Source organism: Zootoca vivipara, chromosome 12 (assembly GCF_963506605.1).
Source record: "Zootoca vivipara chromosome 12, rZooViv1.1, whole genome shotgun sequence".
Taxonomy (NCBI): domain Eukaryota; kingdom Metazoa; phylum Chordata; class Lepidosauria; order Squamata; family Lacertidae; genus Zootoca; species Zootoca vivipara.
Window position 1 is genome coordinate 13,325,431 of NC_083287.1, and position 20,403 is coordinate 13,345,833.

Below are 20,403 nucleotides of genomic sequence, written 5' to 3' on the forward strand. Positions count from 1 at the left end.
AGGTCATTCTTGGGTATATTAAGAGGGGTCTGTACATTGCCTCCTTGCTTTTGCTGCAAGGAAGCTCTGCCAGATTGATACTGATCTCTGTGCTGTATGTATGCTGTGAGTTATACTTGCTTTGCATCTGAAGCCTGCGCCTTCTACTAGGGATCTAGCGGAAGCCTGTATATAGTGAAACTGCCTTAATGCTTTGGACCTGTCAGTAAAGGACTGAACTGACTGCAAAGTTGGAGCCTGACTGAATTTCTTCCAGCACAAAACTGCACTGCCACGAACCTACATGCTTGGGGAGCTGCATGTGTTTGGCACATGCCATACGCCAACAGCAGTAAAATTACCAGCACATGCGCAAAGCTAAGCAGGATCCAGTATGGTTTCAAATTGGATGGGGGAACCACGTGTTGAGATTCCTGCATTACAGAGGGTTGGACTTCCCACTCTACAATCCTATGATCTGCTTACTACCTACCTCAGCATGTAATCCATCTGCTGTAAATATATGAGTAACAGTCATTTCATTCTTTGTCAGCGTGCCAGTCTTATCTGAACAAACAACATTGCAGCAGCCTGGAGGAAAACATGAATGCAGTAATCACACTGAAGTTATGACATATTTGGCGGGGGGGCAGGGGGCTGGAGGAATGACAGAACATGGGGAAAGAGCGTCTTCACAAAATATCAAGGAACGGTAAGAGTCTTTGGCTAGGTTAAGGCAGTGATGGAGAACTTGTGACCCTCCAGAGGCAGATGAGTTCCCATCTTCCTTGACTATTGGCTCTGCTGGCTGAGGCTGATGGGAGTCCAGAGTCCAAACACATCTAGAAGGTGATAACTTCCCTATCCCTGGGCTAAGGGAAAGTAGCACCAAGCCACCCACTTCTCTCCAGCCAAACACTGCTGACTCCCTTTCTTCTTTCGTTGCAAGTCCCACTTTTCCTGCAAGCTTCCATACAAATCTAGATTGCTCCAGAGATTTCCTTAAATGCCACCTACAAGATCAGGTTCAGCCTAGATTATTTCTAGATTACATACCCCATTGTTAATTCTTAATTCATGCTGTCATTATGACCATCAGATACTCTTGAGTAATTCTGCACATTGCCATTCTTACCTAGAGTTTCAACAATTGGAAGTTTCTTGACAATTGCCCGTTTCTTGACCATTCTCATCACACCAAGAGCCAATGTTACTGTTACGACAATAGGCAGCCCTTCGGGGATCGCAGCTACAGCCAAGCTATAATTTTAAGAGGACATGTTAAGTGATTGATTTCACAACTGTATGTACATCACGCGTCACACATAGAGAGAAAAAACTATTCACGCATCACAACAAAGCCATACTCTGCTTTGTTTCCTCCGCCAGCGCAGGGCAGGCAGGAGCAGAGGAACAACTAAAAAATTGTGCATGTTAACACTATCATTTATATTAAAGTATGGTTTAACACGGTGTTCAAACCAGGCCAGAAAATGTGTTCTTTATAGGGCTGAGTGAAAATGAGGGAGTTGGCTCATATTATGAAGTCTACAATCCTAAATTTCATTGTTTTTAAAGGCCTGCAAAACAAAGCAAAAACATTTGCCCATCCACAGTGAGTGAAAGCAGCATTGCCCTCACTCTGATTTGCCATTCTGACATCATGCCTGACTACATGACATCGGTGTTGCCTATGTAGTTCCTGTTAGCTTTTTTCAAAGGAAATACCAACCTTTGTTTCAAAAAAACAAACAAACAAACTTGTGCCTCAGCTACTGGAAAGAACCAACTGTAAAAAGGCAGCAATCAGTGTGCAAATGAATATTTTAAAAGATATTGTCCTGAATATTTCAGCCCTAGATATTAGCAAACCTATGTCAAACTAGAAATAAAAACAAAGTAGAATTAGCACATTTTATGAGTAGGTATCCTATGAAGCTCCCCACATCCCAGTATAAAGATGGGGAAAGGCCTTAGCATACATTGTGCGAGGTCCACATTCATCTCCAGTTAAAAAGATCACAGGCAGAAGAGTTGGGCAAGATCCTGAGAGCAGCTGCCAGTTGGAATAGCCAGTGGTGGGCTATACAGACCAGCATTCTGATTCAGTATAAGATGCTTTTGAAGTCTACTGAAAAGTGGCATATATGTTTGCTAAGAACAGTCATATAAAAAGGTCAATGATAGCAGGATATATTCTACTACAGCATGGAGCAGTTCTTAAGAGAAACAAAGGGCAAGAGAGCACTGTTGGGCTCATAGCAAACATGTGTTGTTAAGAGCATTCATACTCCCACTCGCCATCCAAAAAGGCTTCCAGAGCAGCTTACATCAATCCATTGCAAGAGCCATGTCCCTACCCACAGGCTTACAAACTGGGGGGGGGGAACCAAGGGGACAGGGAGGGAAGTGGAAAACAAAGTTCCTCGTAAACTAAGGAAGGGAGAAGCTCCTCAACCCTGCCCTGGACTAATGGCCTAGAACCAGCCAGTTCCCAAGAGAGATGGCATCCCAAAAGGATACAGTGAGGAAAAAGTGCTTTCCAAGGCAAATAAAGAAAACCTAATATATACAGTCCAATCAACGGAAGTTAAATGCAACATTGCTGTGAAGGCCTCACTGGGGTCGGTGGAATTCAATCAAATTTCTACAACGTGCATATGGCTCTGGGGAGCAGCTATTGCTTTTAAAGCAGATGGGAATGACCATTTGCTTTAGAGAGAGAGAGAGTTATTTTTGATTAGCAAGATCTACTTGTGTGAATAGGGACAAGGGTAACTGGAATATAACTATTTGCCTATAATAATAATAATAATAATTTATTATTTATACCCCGCCCATCTGGCCGGGTTCCCCCAGCCACTCTGGGCGGCTTCCAACAAAACAGAAATTCTAAAATACAGAGATCCATCAAACATTAAAATACAGAAATCCATCAAACATTAAAAGCTTCCCTAAACAGGGCTGCCTTGAGATGCCTTCTAAAGGTCTGGTAATTGTTGTTCTCTTTGACCTCTAGTGGGAGGGCATTCCACAGGGTGGGTGCCACTACCGAGAAGGCCCTCTGCCTGGTTCCCTGTAACTTGGCTTCTCGTAGTGAGGGAACCGCCAGAAGGCCCTCGGAGCTGGACCTCAGTGTCCGGGCAGAACGATGGGGGTGGAGACGCTCCTTCAGGTATACCGGACCGAGGCCGTTTAGGGCTTTAAAGGTCAACACCAACACTTTGAATTGTGCTCGGAAACGTACTGGGAGCCAATGTAGGTCTTTCAGGACCGGTGTTATGTGGTCTCGGCGGCCGCTCCCAGTCATCAGTCTAGCTGCCGCATTCTGGATTAGTTGTAGTTTCCGGGTCACCTTCAAAGGTAGCCCCACGTAGAGCGCATTGCAGTAGTCCAAGCGAGAGATAACTAGAGCATGCACCACTCTGGAGAGACAGTCAGTGGGCAGGTAGGGACTCAGCCTGCGTACCAGATGGAGCTGATAAACAGCTGTCTTGGACACAGAGTTGACCTGTGCCTCCATGGACAGCTGTGAGTCTAAGATGACTCCCAGGCTGTGCACCTGGTCTTTCAGGGGCACAGTTACCCCATTCAGGACCAGGGAGCCTAGCTTTGTTATCACTTCCTTATCTCATTTCTGTGCCATGTAAACAGATGAATCTGAAAGTTCTCTCTCTGAAACATTAACATGGATTTTGGAACATACATTAATATATATTAATGAAGGGACCAATTTGGGAAGAGTCCACAGGAAAAGAAAGATTCAAATGGCAGATTCTCTAATTTGCATAAAGCAAGTAAACTTTTGCAAGGACAACTTCAGTCTGAGACATTCACTTTTTCAGTATTATTAGAGATAATACTTAAGAACCTCACCTCACACCGATGGTAAACATATCAAGGATATGCTTTCCTTGCAACCAGCCAACCAGCATAATTATGCCTATAATAAAAGTAAATTGAACATTAAAAGATCTCCCTATTCAGTTAGAATAGCGCAAGATGAGAGAGCTGTACAAAAACAGTTGTTCTCTTACCAATTATACCAAAGGAATACAAGGAAAGTTGTTTTCCTAAGAGATCCATGCTCCTCTGCAAAGGTGTCTTTGGGGCCTAGGTAAGAAGAACATTAAAACAAATTTATTTAGTGGAACGGATTTTTCTAGGGCTATCTGATTTTATAGTTTTGTTAGCTTTGTATTGTGTTTTTTGCATTGCAGGACAGTTTTCTATTACTTTATTTGAGAGCGGCCTTTAAAATTTAAGCTGAAATGAAAAGGCAGAATAAAATTGCTATAAAACAAATACACTGCACTCAGCTCAGCAAAGCTCAGCAAGTGGCAATGCACTTATAGTGGTACCCCACAGGTACCAATTCTTTCTCTTCTGTCCTCCATACTTTCTGAAATACTAATCAGATGTGAAAGGAAGAAAGACTCAATAATTCTGTCATCGTCAACAAGACTTCCTCCACAAAAGCCATTTCACATCTGCCCTGAATATTTGGCTTTTCACAAAGGTTAAATGACATGGGGGGGGGGGGCTTAAAAGGCTGCATTTGTTCACAAAATGCAGGCATTTCAGTCCATCATGAATGCACAAACTTTTGAGATAATTTTATTAACTCTGTTTGCAAAGAATATTGCAGTGAGCACCAAGATATCTTGCAAATGAGAACAGAAAACATATAAAAGTGTTATTCTAGCAAAAATAAAATGAAATATAAACTAAGATTAGTAGACCCTTCAAATTCAGTATAATTTTTGGATGCATTTCTACAATTGACTTTATCACACTCCTATACTTAAAGCATCTGTGTGTAATGATGAAAGGTTATTTTTTTAAAATTCTGGTTTCGATGCTACCTCCATGTTGTTCAGCTTACAGTGAACCCTGTAAAATGTTCATTTGTAATACTATATTACTTACTTCTTCTGCTTGCATCATTTTGAAAACCTCCCCAAACTCAGAGTTTTCTCCAGTTCCAATAACGATCCCCTAGAAAATGAAACATAACAAGTTCAAAATGTAATTCAAAGAGGATTGGCTAACCCCCCCCCCCCAGTTGTAACAAGTCTATTCTTATTTAACTTGCAAGAGGACTGACTTCTAGTTCTTACTAGAATTACAACGGTTCACCAAAGTTTTAAAATGTTTACAAGGTGTATACTCAAGATCTCACAGCTGAAGCATGACTAATATTTAATTGAGCCTGAGAATGCACTTTTGCCTAAGACCACAAGAAATAATCTGCAGAATTATATCAAGGTTGACTTAGCCCAGCTATGACAGAGTTCACATTCTTCGTACGAATCCAAGCAACCAGTGGCATACCAGGAATTAGCCTATTAACCACTATCTGCCCAACCCTTGTATAACTGAAGCCAAACTCTTATTTGCACTGACTTTTAAGCATTGTCTACAAGGTACCTTTATAATGATTAAATATTTCTTCTTCAAGTTATCATGCATTCACTTTTTAATTATAAGTGGTAGCAGAGTGCAGGTGTTGATAACCTACAGTGCAAATCAGGGATGCTGGAGGAATCCGTTGAAAAATGAACTATCAATCGGATTTCCGTTCAGCGGCCCTTTCAACTCCCACCACGACACAAGATTATTGTTATGAATTATTTTCACCTTGGTTCTCTACAACAAAATTTTGGGAGTTTTTAAAACACATGCAACATTATATGTGAAAAGATACACAAATTATGGGTGTTATTTAAATATTCTTTAATGTATATTTGTCTTTCTCCCAAGGAAGACAATTTGCTAGCCCAGAAATGGAATGAAGATATGAACTATGCTGAAATGGCAAAACTCACAGGAAGAATAAGGAACCAGGAAGAATCAAACTTTAATAAAGAAGGGGGAAAGTATATAATGTATTTGAAAAATTATTGTAAACAACTATATTCATTAGTAGGATTGGCAGAGTAGAAATCTGAATGATGGATTAAGGATTTATAATAATTGGAGTTATCAAGGAGATGTAGAGGGAAATTAATAAAAAGGGGGGAATCAACGGGGATATTCTGTTTGTAGTTTTTGGTTATTGTTTGTAAAATTGAAAATGAAAAATATATATTAAAGTGGGGTTAGGATTGCAGTCTTAATCTGCTTCCTGTTGTGTTAATTTTACAACCCAACAGAATGTATGATTCATTATTGTTCTTTTCAAATGAAAATTAGCTACAGTGTTGTTTCAGCAGACACACACATAACCATTTGCTGAATAATGAAATAAAAAGGAGTTATATGTGGTTAAATGGTAAGAATAATTTATACAAACCAGGACACAAAGAACAAAATATCAACAGGATTTATACAAGTTTATATAAAACTCTGAAATCAAACTAGCGAGAAAAGTTGCAATCCTAGCCTCTGGAAATTAACTAAATTTGAAAAGGAACATATAAGAAAGGTAGTTGATTTGTAAATATCTCCTGATGCCAGATAAGCATATATTTAATATGCTTGTGCAAATTAAATTGCAGAGGAACAGAAGATACCGTGTTTCTCCAAAAAAATAAGCCATAACCCAAAAATAAGCCATACCCCGAAAATAAGCCATAGTGATAGGCAGTTTAACCTTGTAGATCAAACTGTACTATACTTAATAAAAAATAAAGACATCCCCTGAAAATAAGCCACCCTGTGTTTATTTGAGGAAAAATAAATATAAGACGGTGTCTTATTTTTGGAGAAACACGGTACCAGTGTGAATGAATGCTGGAACAGATTGAGGCATGTTCGTACCTCCCTAATACCAATGCATTTTTCCAAGGCTATATTACCAGAGTTTGTATGTATGTATGTATGCATAAATAAAATATATCCTGAATTGTAGCAAATCAGTAGCCTTTACAGTCAACCTAACTTTTACAAATGCATACATTTAGTATTCTTGTAATACCTTTGCCTTTCCACATCGAACAAGTGTTCCCATGAAAGCAATATTGCTCCTTGAAGTGAGGTCTCCATTTGTAGCAGCTGACTGAGGAGAAGTGCATTTTGAGGAAGGAGTTGTCTCCCCTGTCAGACTAGATTCGTCAATAGACAGATCCGCGGCCTTTGAGGAAAAGACAGAAATGATAAAATGGTTATATTTTATTTTCCTTCTTCTAATACAGCCTTCTGCAACCTTGGGTCCCCAAATGTTAGTTCTGTTACAACCCTCATCATCATCCCCAGCCAGTGATGATCAGGGGTGATGAAGAGTTGTACCACTAAAACATCTGGGAACCCCAGGTTGGAAAGGTGGTTCTGAAATATTAGTGGACATGCTTGGTATTTTGAGATCCTATTGAACTTTCATTTTAGACTATGCATGTTACGGACGGAACACAAACAGTAATCACACTGCTTTTGAAAATAAAGAGTTTCAAAATCAGCTTACAACGCAGCATGGGGTTAACTGTTCGAAGAAAGTAGTCTCTCCTTGGAGTGCCCAGAGGATACATGGCCTATGTTTATACAATTGCCTCTGGACTACTTCAAGTTGAATTTTCTAAATACAGTGGAACCTCGGTTTATGAACACCTCGGTTTATGAATTTTCGGTTTACGAACGCTGCGGACCCATCTGGAACGGATTAATTCACTTTCCATTACTTTCAATGGGAAAGTTCGCTTCAGTTTATGAACGCTTCAGTTTATGAACAGACTTCCGGAACCAATTGTGCTCATAAACTGAGGTACCACTGTACAGAATTGGCTTTACATAGTATGCTTTATATTCCATGCTCAATTACCATATTTTTCCATCTATAAGACGCTCCTATGTATAAGACGCCCCCTATATTGGGGGACCCAGATTTAAGAAAATGGGGGGAGATATATCCATATATAAGATGCCCGCCTAATTTTTCTCATTATTTTTTAGGGGGGAAACCAGTCTTATACACGGAAAAATAAGTTATATATTTAGGATTCAGCCGTACCACACAAATAAAGAGCTACACTTGACATTCCTTGAGATGACAACTCCCATTGGGGAACACTTTTCTTGTTCTCAGGCCAGGGGCAGCACAGAGGAATCGTGGAGGAATCATATCTGTGGGCCAGGCAGTGATGTGCCAGAGCTTGGGAGCCAGCAGTTTCCCTACAGAATTTATGGGGAACCTGTGGCCCTCCATATGTTGTTGAGACTAAAACTCTCATCAGCCCTGACCATTGGCCATGCTGGCTAGGACTGAGGGGAGCTGGATTCCAACAACACATGGAGAGACACATGGAGGTTCCCAATTCCATACCTACAGCTTCAGGGACAAAAATGAACCTATACGTGGGTGGAATAATGTGCATGAATCATATAGGATACTCTGCTGCTTTAGGAAACAAACCTCATCTCTTCAATTATTTCGCATTCTCTGGGATGAATAAGCAACAGTATATTGCTGCTACGAAATTCATGATGATCCAGCCTATTAACATGATCAAATTGTTCGAAATTAAGAAAAACCTGCTTGGAAATCTTTGAATTAGAATTATTGTATATTTCAGACAGGGCAGAATGTCCACAGCCACCAAATATAGTAGTGTACTTGGAATTCAGCATATTTCCTCATTTCATAGTTATAGCTACTGCAACTGGCTACCCACTTCAGTTAAATTTTTAAAAATCCTAAATAGATAACCATCTTTTGGTCTCTGGTTAGTCATACAAAGAATGACATTTATGTCATGCCAACTTGCTCCTGTTGACATGTCAGGCGGCCTTTGCACTAATGGATGAATTATATTATGGCCAGTTACCAGAGAGCATATAACCTGCTCACAAGTTAGCCCTTTCACCTTATGGTATAATTTCCCAAAAACTCCAGTGATAAGATGTAATGTGAAACCAGATCTCTCTAGGCCCACATTATTGTTGGGCAAAGTTAGCGTGTGAATGTATATTATTAAATGTCTAAGATTAATACATATCTGCTAGATCCCAGAATCCAAAACTACAGTTTAGCATGCAATTAATGACAACGCACCTCAAACAGACGCAGGTCAGCAGGAACTCTGTCTCCCACTGACAGGCAGACAGTATCACCTGGAACCAAGTCTCTTGCAAGTGTATGCTCCACCCTGCCTTCTCGAACACTGTAGAGAATGAAATATGTTGCAATAACGTGAAAACTCAGTGGAATACTGTACATACATATATACACTCACGTTTATTCTGAGATTTAAAAAGAAAGGACGTCTGGATACAATAACTAATGAAGAGCACTGCATCACATCACAGTGAACTATAATCTTCAGCTAGCCCTTGCAGATCTAATTGGATAAAATATGCTTGATCCGCTATGTTCAAAGAACTTTCCCTCTTCAGATGTCATTTCTTCCATTTCAAGTCAAACTGACGGTGCCAGTTCTATATTAGCAAGGGGAAAAGCAAAATGCCAATGTAAGTACTGCACCTTTAATAAAGTTCCTTTGGAAGTGATGTTTTCCATTCTGAGTCTTGAAATTACACTCTAGCATGCTACCTTTTTACACAGTTATGTGAGGCCAATTTCCATTTTCTTAAAAAGATACCATCTTCAGAGTTTTAATTAAATCTGCTATACCAACTAGGGGCATGAAGCCAAATGTGGGGAGGAGACTTACAGAAAAACTACTCAGTAAAATATATATATGCAGTCAATAGTGTAAATTAATAGCCATGATCCAAGAAGTAATTTACATATGAATAAGAAAACCTCAAAAAGCCCTATTTCTCTTTGAAGGTCTTACAGTTCTTATTTATATAAAATATTTATGAGGTGCTTCTCAGCTCACAGGCACAAAAGGAAATGTAAAATATTAAATAAAAAAACTAAACAGCAATACACTATAAATATACCAAACCCCATCCCCCATAAAAAACAGGCTATGTTTTTGCTGTTTTCAGCACATGGTAATTTCCCTTTCCAAAAGGCAAGCTCTTATACAGTTTCTAGAAGTGTCTGCATCCACCATCCCCTGAGACCGAAACAAATGACTGAATCCCAGCTATTTACTGAAACATTATCTATTATTTATTTAAAATATTTTCGTATCATCCTTCATGTGAACATGATCTTCAGCTAAGCAGTTCTATTTGACAATCTTATCAAAAGCTTAAAGAAACCAACTAGCTCTCTCGTGGTACGTAGATACAATCATTTGGCATCACGTGAAATCATGAAGGCATCTCCAGCTATATCCATAGCTGCCAAGTTTTCCCTTTTCTCGCGAGGAAGCCTATTCAGCATAAGGGAAAATCCCTTAAAAAAGGGGATAACTTGGCAGCTATGGCTATATCAGATTAGTTATACTGAAGGTTATTAATTTAGGTTAAGTCAAAAAATAAGCTGGTCCATACCAGTGACATCCTGGAGGTACAAGTTTACTCAGCTCTTCTAGAGATTTTTCAGAACGGTATTCCTAGAGGCGCACAACAAGAAGAAAATTAAAATAGCTCTCAAAACGTACTATATCAGCCCTATCTTTTTTATAAAATTTTTTATTGGTTTTAAACCAATTTAGTTTTACATTCACAAAAAGATTTTAAAAAATTCCAAAGATATAGGATTCTCTGAATTCTCAGACTTCCACCCTCCCTTTCATGGGCTCTATCAAGTCTGTCTGCTATTCACTCCTCTCTTGACTAGATTCCAAAAGAGCTGCTACCTGGAAACACTTCAGAACTGCAATAACTCCATAGAGCAAACCATAACATACAGAAGTAATCCACCAGCTGGACTGACCCATTGTATGGGAAGGTCTACAATGATTTGCAATGTTACACTCTTCTCCAGTGAAAAGTACAAAACAGTGCTCAACTACAAAAAATAAAGTCTGTCTCTTAGCACACCTGTAACATGTTTCGAAGAGCCTCTTCTTCACATTTCCATAGAAGTTGTTACAGGCAATGTCTAGTGCATAATGAATAAGCTGCTCCTTATGAAAGCACATGAAAGTGAACTGATGAAACTGCAAGAGTCCATCACACTTCCTTCTGAAACCGATTGACAGCTTCTTCCTAAATTTATTAATTATGGGCTAGCAGGCATTAGGATATCCAGCAAACCATCTGGCTTACAGCATCAATGCCACTCTCTGACATTGCACCTAAATCAGTGCTTCTCAAACTATGGGTCCAAACATATTCCTGTTTGGGTCACACATTGAGGAGCTCCCCCCACAAAAAAGGAGAAGCTATCTCTTTCCACAGTGTAGCATTACTGTTGTGTCTTTTTTAAAAGACAGACTTGCTCCCTGGGCTCCCCATTCCCTCTATGGCATGTTTAAATTCTATATCAATACATATTACCTGTATAATAATCATATTAATGTTAAAAGGGGGTGGGGCAACCTAACTTGTTGAATCTTAACTGCTGATGTGATATTCTTGTGTTTCCCATTGGAGGCTTGAAAGTTGGGAGTTAGTTTGCAGCAAGTCAACTTTGACAAGTCAACGAGCCAACATCCTAATGTAAAAATAGAGCATTTTTCGCTTTGTGGAGGTGCTTCCTCTCAACTGTATTTTTCCTCAGTAGAGGGAAGAAAAGGTTCCTTTTGAAGGAAGCACTTTTAATCTGTGTTGCTTCCTCCGGTCCCCTCGGCTGCACCAGGAAGTTTTCAACAATCCCAGCTGGACTGACAAAGAGCCCAGCTTTCAAAGGAACAACTGGGAGCCCACATAGGACGTCAGATGGATGTGGTTTGTGGGCAATACCTTCCAGGCCAAAGTGGACCCAAGCTGGGCCTAATTACGACATAGGCAGGAGGTTTCCCACCCGTGTTTGAGAAAAAAACCCCTAGCCTAAATGCTTTTAAATTGCTTTAAGAGTAATAAATACAGCTTTTCTACAAAAACGGCTCTTGGGTAAAGTAAATGAAAAAAAAATCTTACCTGAACAAAGGCAACTGTAACAACAATAAGTATTGCCTGTATGAATGAAGAAAAATGTTTATTAAAACAAACTGCCTTGTCGACATTTATATCAAACATGCAGATTTCCCGCTACTTGAATCAGGTACAATATACTATTTAAGACTAAACTGAGGAACGACAAACACAAGCAATAGCTTTCAATCATTTCTTTTTTCTTTCTAAGGTTCCGGGAGATAAAAACCAAACAACCTAGGAAGCAGGCAAAGCCCCACCCTGCTGTACCACTATCTCCATGCCAGACTTCTAAGTCAGGCATTAATGTGAGAAAGGCAAGCAAGTCACTGTATATCATAAAATTATTGATCGTCTAATAAATTAGTATTGGAATCTTTCAGACTGCATTGGTCACACACCATGCATCTTTTTTTGTTCAGTTTCTATTTTCCTACATTCAACAACATAAATGACTTTTTGGCAGGTTAATACTCTCTCTGCTTCCAAGAGTCTAGATGTTATTTTATTTATTGTCAGCTCACAGAGTCAAGTCAATTAAGCCTTAATGATTTTTACGTATTATTCTAAGAATCAAAAGCCTGGTTATTTGCCCGCCCCCTGCTGCCAACTCCATGAACAAGGCAGCAGCAGGCTGCTTTAAACATCTAGGCATGGTTTCCAACAGTTCCATTTAGGCAGCAGCAAAAACTACTCAAGGAAACTCTATAGTCATGTACATCTCCCCCTCCCCTTTGTACTGCCAATGTTTCTGCATCACTCTGAAGAATACGTACTTAACATTTAGGAATTGAGCCTCTCTACTGAAAGGATCAATGGTACGGACTGTGTTTTCGGCTAGCCAATCCATGCTTAACTTTTAGGTTTAAAAAGATTAACGCTGTAAAGGTATTTTAATAATCCAGGATTAGAATCAGACAGTATAAAGAGTAGTTACAAATGCCACTTCAGACTTTTAGCCCAAAAAAGTGAGTGAAAATCAGCTCCTCTTGACATTCAAAGCCTTCTAGTCTGCATTTCTTTCTGCTTTGTAACATTTATCCATTCTTATGAAGCTATACTCCATGGGCATCTCCCAGCGCCAGTAATTCTAGGATGTGAGCTGAATCATCATCCTGACCAGGCAAATTATGTTTCAGCCATGTATTCTAGCCTTGTTTTAAATTATATTAAAACCGCAATTACAGGTCTTCCTGTTTAATAGGAAACCATGTAATTAAAAAGTGCCTTAAATTGCATTGGCCTTATACAGAACAATCAGCTATGTTTCTAGAAGAAAGGAGAGAACAATAAACAACATACACATTGTTTTCAGCCTGTTGCTTGGCATGCAGCCCATTAAAAACAATGCAAATATTGACTGGAGGGGAAAACATAAAGTTATCACTTGGGCACCATGAAGAATCCCCCCCCAATTTTTTTTATCAATTTATTAAAAATATTTCTTAAGGAGATTTCAGGGTGATGTACAGAAGTATGACCAGAACTATTCAAGAAACTTATAAAAAATAAAATAAAATAAACCCAACCACAAGAAGAGACCTACTGGTTCAGACCAAAGACTTATCTAGTCCCTGTGGTCAACCAGATGGCTATAGTTAGTCCACAAGCAGGACATGAGAGCAATGGCATTCTCCCTACTCAGGATCCCCAGCACTTGGTGTTCAGAGGCATATTGCTACTGGAGTTAAGATATCCTTATCCTCCTCCATGAATATGCCTAATCTTTTAAAGCCATCCATGTTGATGGCCCGTCACTAATAATTTTGTGGTAGTAAATTCCAAAAACTAACCAACAAAATAAAAGGCAGACTAAAGACACAAAACTGAAAAACAGCAAGAAAAACACAGCTCCCATTAGAATACTATCTTGAATGAATGGTGAATAGGAAAATATCAATGCAGCACCAAAAATATTGCAATATTGGCACCAGATTATCAGGACAGCACCATGACATATAACCCCTCCAACTGGTGTCCCAACCAAGCAGATTCACCCCACTCTAAATTGCAACAGTTGGTCAATTAGTAGCTACAATACCCATTTTTACTACAGTACATTCTTTTTTTAGCTTAAGGAGGAGGAAGGAGTCTACATCATGTATGCCAGCTGGTACACAACAGGGAGATAAAACATATTTCTCAAAGTAACCAAATATATAGCACTGAACAAATTTCCATCTGGTCTCTAAGTATGGAGAGTTTTCAATCCAACAACGCAGACTAGTGTTTGTAAAAAGGGAAGTGCACTGTGAGGAATATTCAAGAGTTTGGGGTCATTGTGTGGGGAAGGCAAAAGGGCTTGGTGTGGCAAATGCCTCACAGGCTCCCATTCATATGAAACAAATAAGGAACTGACAAGGAAAATAGATTATTAAGTATTACTATGAAGCACCTTCTAAGACACTTGGCTGGTTTCTACTCCTCACCTGGTAACTGACTAGAAGCCCAAGATTGAATAAATATCCAGCAAATAACAACAGGGGGAGGAATCTTAGGATTTTACTTACCACAGTGATACTGACAGCATCATCAAACTGATGCATTAAAACACTGAATACTGCAGAAGCCAGGAGAAGCATAATAAGGGGATTTTTAAACTGCAAAGAAAAAGGAAACATTTTTTTCAGAAGTGTGTTAAAATAACTGTTAATAAAGCTCCTTTTTGCAAATTGGTAAATTCAGTGTATTCTGTACTAAGGTGCAGTCATGGGCTAGTAGGCCCTGATGTCTTAAAGGAGAGGAGGTCCATAAGAGGTGCAGGTACGAACTTTTATATAGGTTGAAATGCCCAAGTTTTAAAAGACTTCCTTTATTACTACAAAAATGAGAGGCTTTAAAAAATGTTAACACCTCAAAACAGTTAAACCACTATTTGAAGAAAAACTACTACATTCAACAAATTTAATAAAATCAGAGTTTCGATTTATAAATTTAGAGTTGGAATCCTCCTCCTAGTGTAAGCATTCATTTAAATAAAGATTGAACAGGAAAATGGCAAGAACAGGAACAGCATGAGACTTCCCATGCAGACCGTCGTAATCTTTTGAAAGGCCGGTGGGTGGGGAGGAAGTGGCAAGTAAAAAGGCATTCAATGTGATGTGCACTGAATATGTGCTTTGTGTAAATGTCCATAGCAGATGGCACAAGCAACTGTCAGTTAGGACATGTCCATTAATTGTATTTCAATATTTTTAAAAACCCCAAAATTTCACAGAAAATATTTAACTGGAGAACATATTGGCCGATTTAACTCCCAATAAGCTCTTCTGACTAAAGTTCAAACTAATGGGGTAAAAATAATTAATAATCTTAATAAAGTTCCTTCAAACTTTAAAAAATGGGGAATTGTTTTCATAGAAAGGTGTGTGTTTGTGTGTGTGTGTGTGTGTGCTTCAGATTATTTTTCAAAATATGAATCAGACAGTTTGACACCTTTTGACTTTTGCTTGTATAAGCCCAGTAGTTGTGCTTAGGCTGAATGCAAGGCCAGCCCAAGACATTTTGGTACCCTCAGCAAACTACAAATTGGAGCCCCCGCCCCCTAACTGGGGAAAAGGGGGTAAGTTAAGATCTACATTGGTAACAAGGGTGAGAGGAGACCAGCAGGGTCTCCTATTCACCAAGAGGCCGTTGTAGAGGCTGCATTGGAAGTGGGGCTGCTGAGATTGTAGATGTACCCTCCAAAGAGCGGGGTGCAGCTGCTGCTGTGCATCACTCACTGCACAGCAGCAGCAACGAGTGATGCATTTCTTGGGAGGCAGGATCCGCTGCCCCTGTGGATCCTGCTGTCTGAGGCAGTTTCCTCACCTTGCCTCAAGGGTGGGCCAACCCTGGCTGAGTGACATTCAGGCCCCTTAAATCAAGGAATATTACACTTTTCCAACAGTGAAACATAATGTATTATTTCTGGGGAAAGTAAGTCCCTCTTCACAACTACCAAGGCTACTGCTATTGAAAGCCCTGCCTGGAAAGCAGTTGTACAAGTGGCATGAATACCTACAGAACAGTGCTAGTGGCATCAAATGAGTGGCAAGTCCCTAACCCATCCCCGCTACCCTAAGCATACAGGGTCCTCGCTTGTCTTTGCTTAGCTTGCAAAGAGGCACCTCAGTTGAAAGCTGAAACTCCTTACAAGACAGCGAGTGAAGAAACCGCTTATGATATTCCCCTACCAAGCTGACACTTTGCACAAGAGCTGGAAATACCGAGTGAAGTTGTCTCTTTACTGATTGTGTGCACCTCTATATTTGATAGCAATGACGAGTGTCCTCTAACAAATGTGGAGAGGGCGAGTAGCCATTTCCCCCACCTACAGGTGTGTCTAATTCCTCCTTCTACTGCTCAAGGGTAATAAATCACACTGCTGCTCTGGAACTGCGACCAGCCGGATAATACCGCAATGACTAAAGGCTCTATCAACATCTTTTGAACAGATAAATCTTTCTTTCTTTTTTTTTAAAGCCCTCAGAAAGGAAGAAGAAAGGCTTACCTGAGAAATGTATTTTTTCCATAGTGGTTCATCTTCACCAATATCAAACTCATTCCATCCATGGAAGGCCCGTCTATGACAAACCTCACAGTTTTTCAAGCCATTCTGAAGGTCAGCCTATGAGAAGATGCATACTTATGTGCATTTTATTCATTTTATTTCTCGTGCAAAGCCAAGGTTTCATTTCATTGCAATCAAAAGCTGAAATATTATAGCAGTCAAGTCTGTTATTCTTATCTCACATTCCTGGTTAAAAGGTTGTTTACTGAATCTAATTTCATAGCTGTAATATTTAAGAATTTGAATGACTAAGCAGGAGTTCTATGACAAGGACAAATTATTGCTGCATTCCTGAAGTGTTCAGGGATTTTTTTCCCTAGGTAGAGATAGAAAGTGAAAACTTCCTCCGATTAGTAAGTTCCTAGACCCAGATACAGACCTGAAGGATCATCATCCCTCATATAAACCTGCTCATATTTTAAGGTCATTTTTGGAGGTCCCTAATCCAGATATGTCCACGCTGGAGATTAGGCAGGAGGCTACTGGAAATAATCTTCTCATTTGTAGTGTCCCACCTTTGGAATGTCATCTCCAAATATGCTCATCTAGTAGAAATTCTCATGTCCTTTCAGTTCTAGGTGAAGAACTCTCCCTCCCCCAGCTTCTAGAATTTCTAAAATCTTGTTTAAATCTGGTTTTACTTTAATGCTGCATTTTACTGTTTTTCCCCCTTTTCTTTTACTGTTCTGCTGTCTATGGTTCTAATATACATGTTAGTCTCCTTACGTTTTTAAAAACATTACATTAAAAGGATATTCTGGAGGTTGCAAAGGGGGATTTTGAAACAGATAAATGGCTTTCCTTCAATATTGAGTAACAGATCAGCATTTCCTCTAGCTGCTCCAATATATGATGCACATTTGAGAATACCAAAATATAAGTGGACACGTCCTGAGAATCTGTCTGATTTTAAAATTCTACCACAGATACATTGATATAATTTGCCAAGACAGCAGACTGACAGCTGTGACGTACAGAATATACGATCTGGTCATTTGAATACAATGCCCTTATTTAAATCATCCATGCTTCTAAGAAGCAATATTATATTAGAAAGATTTGAAAGCCATACCTTTAAATATGCACTTTGGCAAAAGACAATAATAACTTTCTTTCAAAGTTTTAGATTACGTTAATTCAAAATTTGATTGGCTCACAAGACAAAAATACAAAATGAGAACACAAAATAGAACACAAAAAACCAATAACCCCACTCCCACAAAAACATTTAAAATGCCAAAGAATGTTAAACAGCCAAAGGCCTGCTTGAAGAGAAATGTTTTCCCCTGGTGCCTAAATATATGTAATGCAGGTGCTAGCAAGCCTCCTTGCCAAGAGCATTCCACAAATGGGGAGCCACTGCAGAAAAGGCCTACTCTTGTGTTGCCACCCTCCAGACCTCTTGTGTAGGAGGCACATGAAGAAGGGTCTCAGATGATGATTTTAAGGTCCTGGTTGGTTCATATGGGGAGAGGCAGTCCTTGAGGAATTGCGGTCCTGAGCCATTTAAGTCTTTATAGGTCAAAACCTGTTTAGTAATACTTCAGAAAATTAATAACCCTAGTTTTCAGATCAGCAAGAAAAATAATTAACTAAATATTTTGCTATCTAGTCCACTTAAAACTAATGTTTAGCAAGTCTATTTAGAAAAAGTCGCCCTAAAACATTTCCCACAGAACCACCAACATAGCATGCTTATAGCATTTTCATATAATCGGATGCTTAATTTAAATGCAATGTAGATCACTGTTAATCAACAAAACTAACATGCAATTGTTCAGTGTAACTCCAGCATGTCAAAGCACTGTGTGCAAGTCAAAAAGCAGTAGTCAATATCCAACTAAATCGTATTCAGTGTAGGCTAACTTTGAGTATGACTCATTTGGGGCATCATTCAGTATATTAGTAATATCTCTTCTCTATTCAACTGGATAGACTCTTCAACTTAAATACTGAATAAAAAAAAACCTTTATATTATTATTTAAACATTAATAGTATTTACTTACCTGAAGAATGCTTGCAACCTCATTGACTGGTAATTCACTTGCTTTTTTGGAAGTCAGAACAGGAATCATTATTTCAGTTTCATCATTAGGCAGTTGTTGAAAACGTGCAACCTAAAAAGCAAGAAGCTATACATATCACCAGATTGTGCATTCCTTCTCATGCCAATAACTTACAAAGTAAAAAAAAAAAAAGGTACTGCCACTTGCATGCATATGTCCATTTAAGTAATAACAGTTTCAGTGCTTTATCAAAAGTAATTAAAATACCCTTAGCTATTGTGTAACTTTTCAGAATGTACGTTCAAAACGATAATATTTAGGGCAAGCTGTATAACAAATTAAACTTACATTCTAGGTAGTCCTTTCTACATCGTTAGAAAGTAGTGACTGTCCTAATTAAAGGATCATAATGATTATATGTATACATAATCCTTTTGCTCATTATCTTAATGACTAGACAAGGAGAAGCATTCATGACAGCTCACTGGACCCTCCTGTGCATTGCACTCTCTTCTCCACCCCCACAACCCCAAGCTCTAACCCCAAGGCTCACATATAAATAAAGCAACACAATAGGAAATAAAATCTCCATATAAATAAAAACAAAGCATTGAAACAATAGTAACTTCAGAGTGTTGCAATGTTATTTGACACAGCACAAATTCTTACTGCAAAAGTGTATTCTGTTTGCACTACTGTACATACAGAAATGGCATCACTTAACACCAGAGAGGAACATGGTACTAAGAAATGCACCAGTACACACTGGGAATGTGAATAAAAAACAAAAGCTACCCAGACCCTATAGTGGTTTTTTTACATGCCCAATTACCCTACGGACGTTTGCTAAATAACAGACAGCTCAGGAAAGCAGAGCATATTGAAGGCTCACAAACCTGTAAACAACAGCAGCTCATACTAATGAAGGATGTGCTGCATAAGCACAAACTGCATTAAAATGTTTGCATGCTGCAAGCATGAGAACTGGGTAAATAATAATGGCAGTTGAGGAAAAAGTGCCTCTTATGTTTAGAGAACTCTGTCTTTAAAAAAAATAAAAATCAACAAGCATGTTTCAGTAAAAAACAATACAGCTATACTGTATTTTAAACAAATTTTAGCCCCTATAGTCAGGTCTACAGTAACTGGAGGAAATGAGGTTTTCCACTTTCTGGATCAACTGCCTCATTAGGACATTAACCAATTTTCCATTCCTATGAAGAAATATACTATACGAATGCTTTTGCTACACAGCACCAACATTTTCCCACAGAGACCAATGAATACACTGACCAGAAGACCAACCATAAAATAAGTACCGTGTTTCTCATAAAATAAGACACCGTCTTATATTTATTTTACTCGGGGGTGTCTTATTTATTTTACTTGGGGGTGTCTTGTTTTTTTAAAAAATTACCTCCTCTTCCTGTCATGGCTCGGCGCCCGGAACTGGCTGCTGCTGCTGGGCGCTTTGTCGGCGCTTCAGCAGGGCACGCTGCTGGGTCCCGCCGGGTCCGGGCTCCACGCGGCGCGCGCTGCGACTCTTGCCGGGTCCCAGCTCGGTGCGGCGCATGCTGTGGCTCTTGCCGGGTCGGCGCTCGGCGCAGCGCACGCTGCTGGGCATTTTGGATGGGCAGCAGCATCCGGTTCTGGCCGCTGAAAGGCATCTTCCTCTTCCATGGCACCATCCAGGCCTGCTCCCACCACTATGGCTTATTTTTGGGGTATGTCTTATATTTTTTCAACCCAGGAAAATCCTGCCATGGCTTATTTTCTAGGTGTGTCTTATTTTATGAGAAACACGGTATGAACAAAAGGTGTAGTGACCACAACCCTAGAAGTGCATTAAGGTGAGCTCAGAGGGCACATTACTTTCACCACCTGCTCCTGATGCCACATAAAAGGTTGTCTAGGCTGTGGCTGGTGCCAACACTGGTAGAATTGGAACACTAATCCCTCTTGTAATAGAATTCCCTAATGAGGAATCTCTCTTCAGA

At 39.5% G+C, this 20,403-nt stretch overlaps 1 protein-coding gene across 4 annotated transcripts in view; it reads right to left on the minus strand.

Moving 5' to 3' along the window:
* The window catches only part of ATP2C1 (ATPase secretory pathway Ca2+ transporting 1), a 54,187-nt gene that overhangs the window by 17,676 nt on the left and 16,108 nt on the right, over positions 1-20,403 (minus strand). For all 4 annotated transcript variants that reach the window (XM_035128774.2, XM_035128770.2, XM_035128771.2 and 1 more), the window contains 12 exons: positions 18,407-18,517; positions 16,340-16,456; positions 14,358-14,447; positions 11,854-11,889; positions 10,321-10,382; positions 8,966-9,074; positions 6,899-7,054; positions 4,909-4,977; positions 4,017-4,092; positions 3,856-3,922; positions 1,115-1,239; positions 473-570 (listed from right to left, as the gene is read on the minus strand). In XM_035128774.2, the coding sequence (XP_034984665.1) occupies positions 473-570; positions 1,115-1,239; positions 3,856-3,922; positions 4,017-4,092; positions 4,909-4,977; positions 6,899-7,054; positions 8,966-9,074; positions 10,321-10,382; positions 11,854-11,889; positions 14,358-14,447; positions 16,340-16,456; positions 18,407-18,475 (1,074 nt within the window). In that variant the 5' untranslated portion in view covers positions 18,476-18,517. The remainder of the gene's footprint in view (positions 1-472; positions 571-1,114; positions 1,240-3,855; positions 3,923-4,016; positions 4,093-4,908; positions 4,978-6,898; positions 7,055-8,965; positions 9,075-10,320; positions 10,383-11,853; positions 11,890-14,357; positions 14,448-16,339; positions 16,457-18,406; positions 18,518-20,403) is intronic.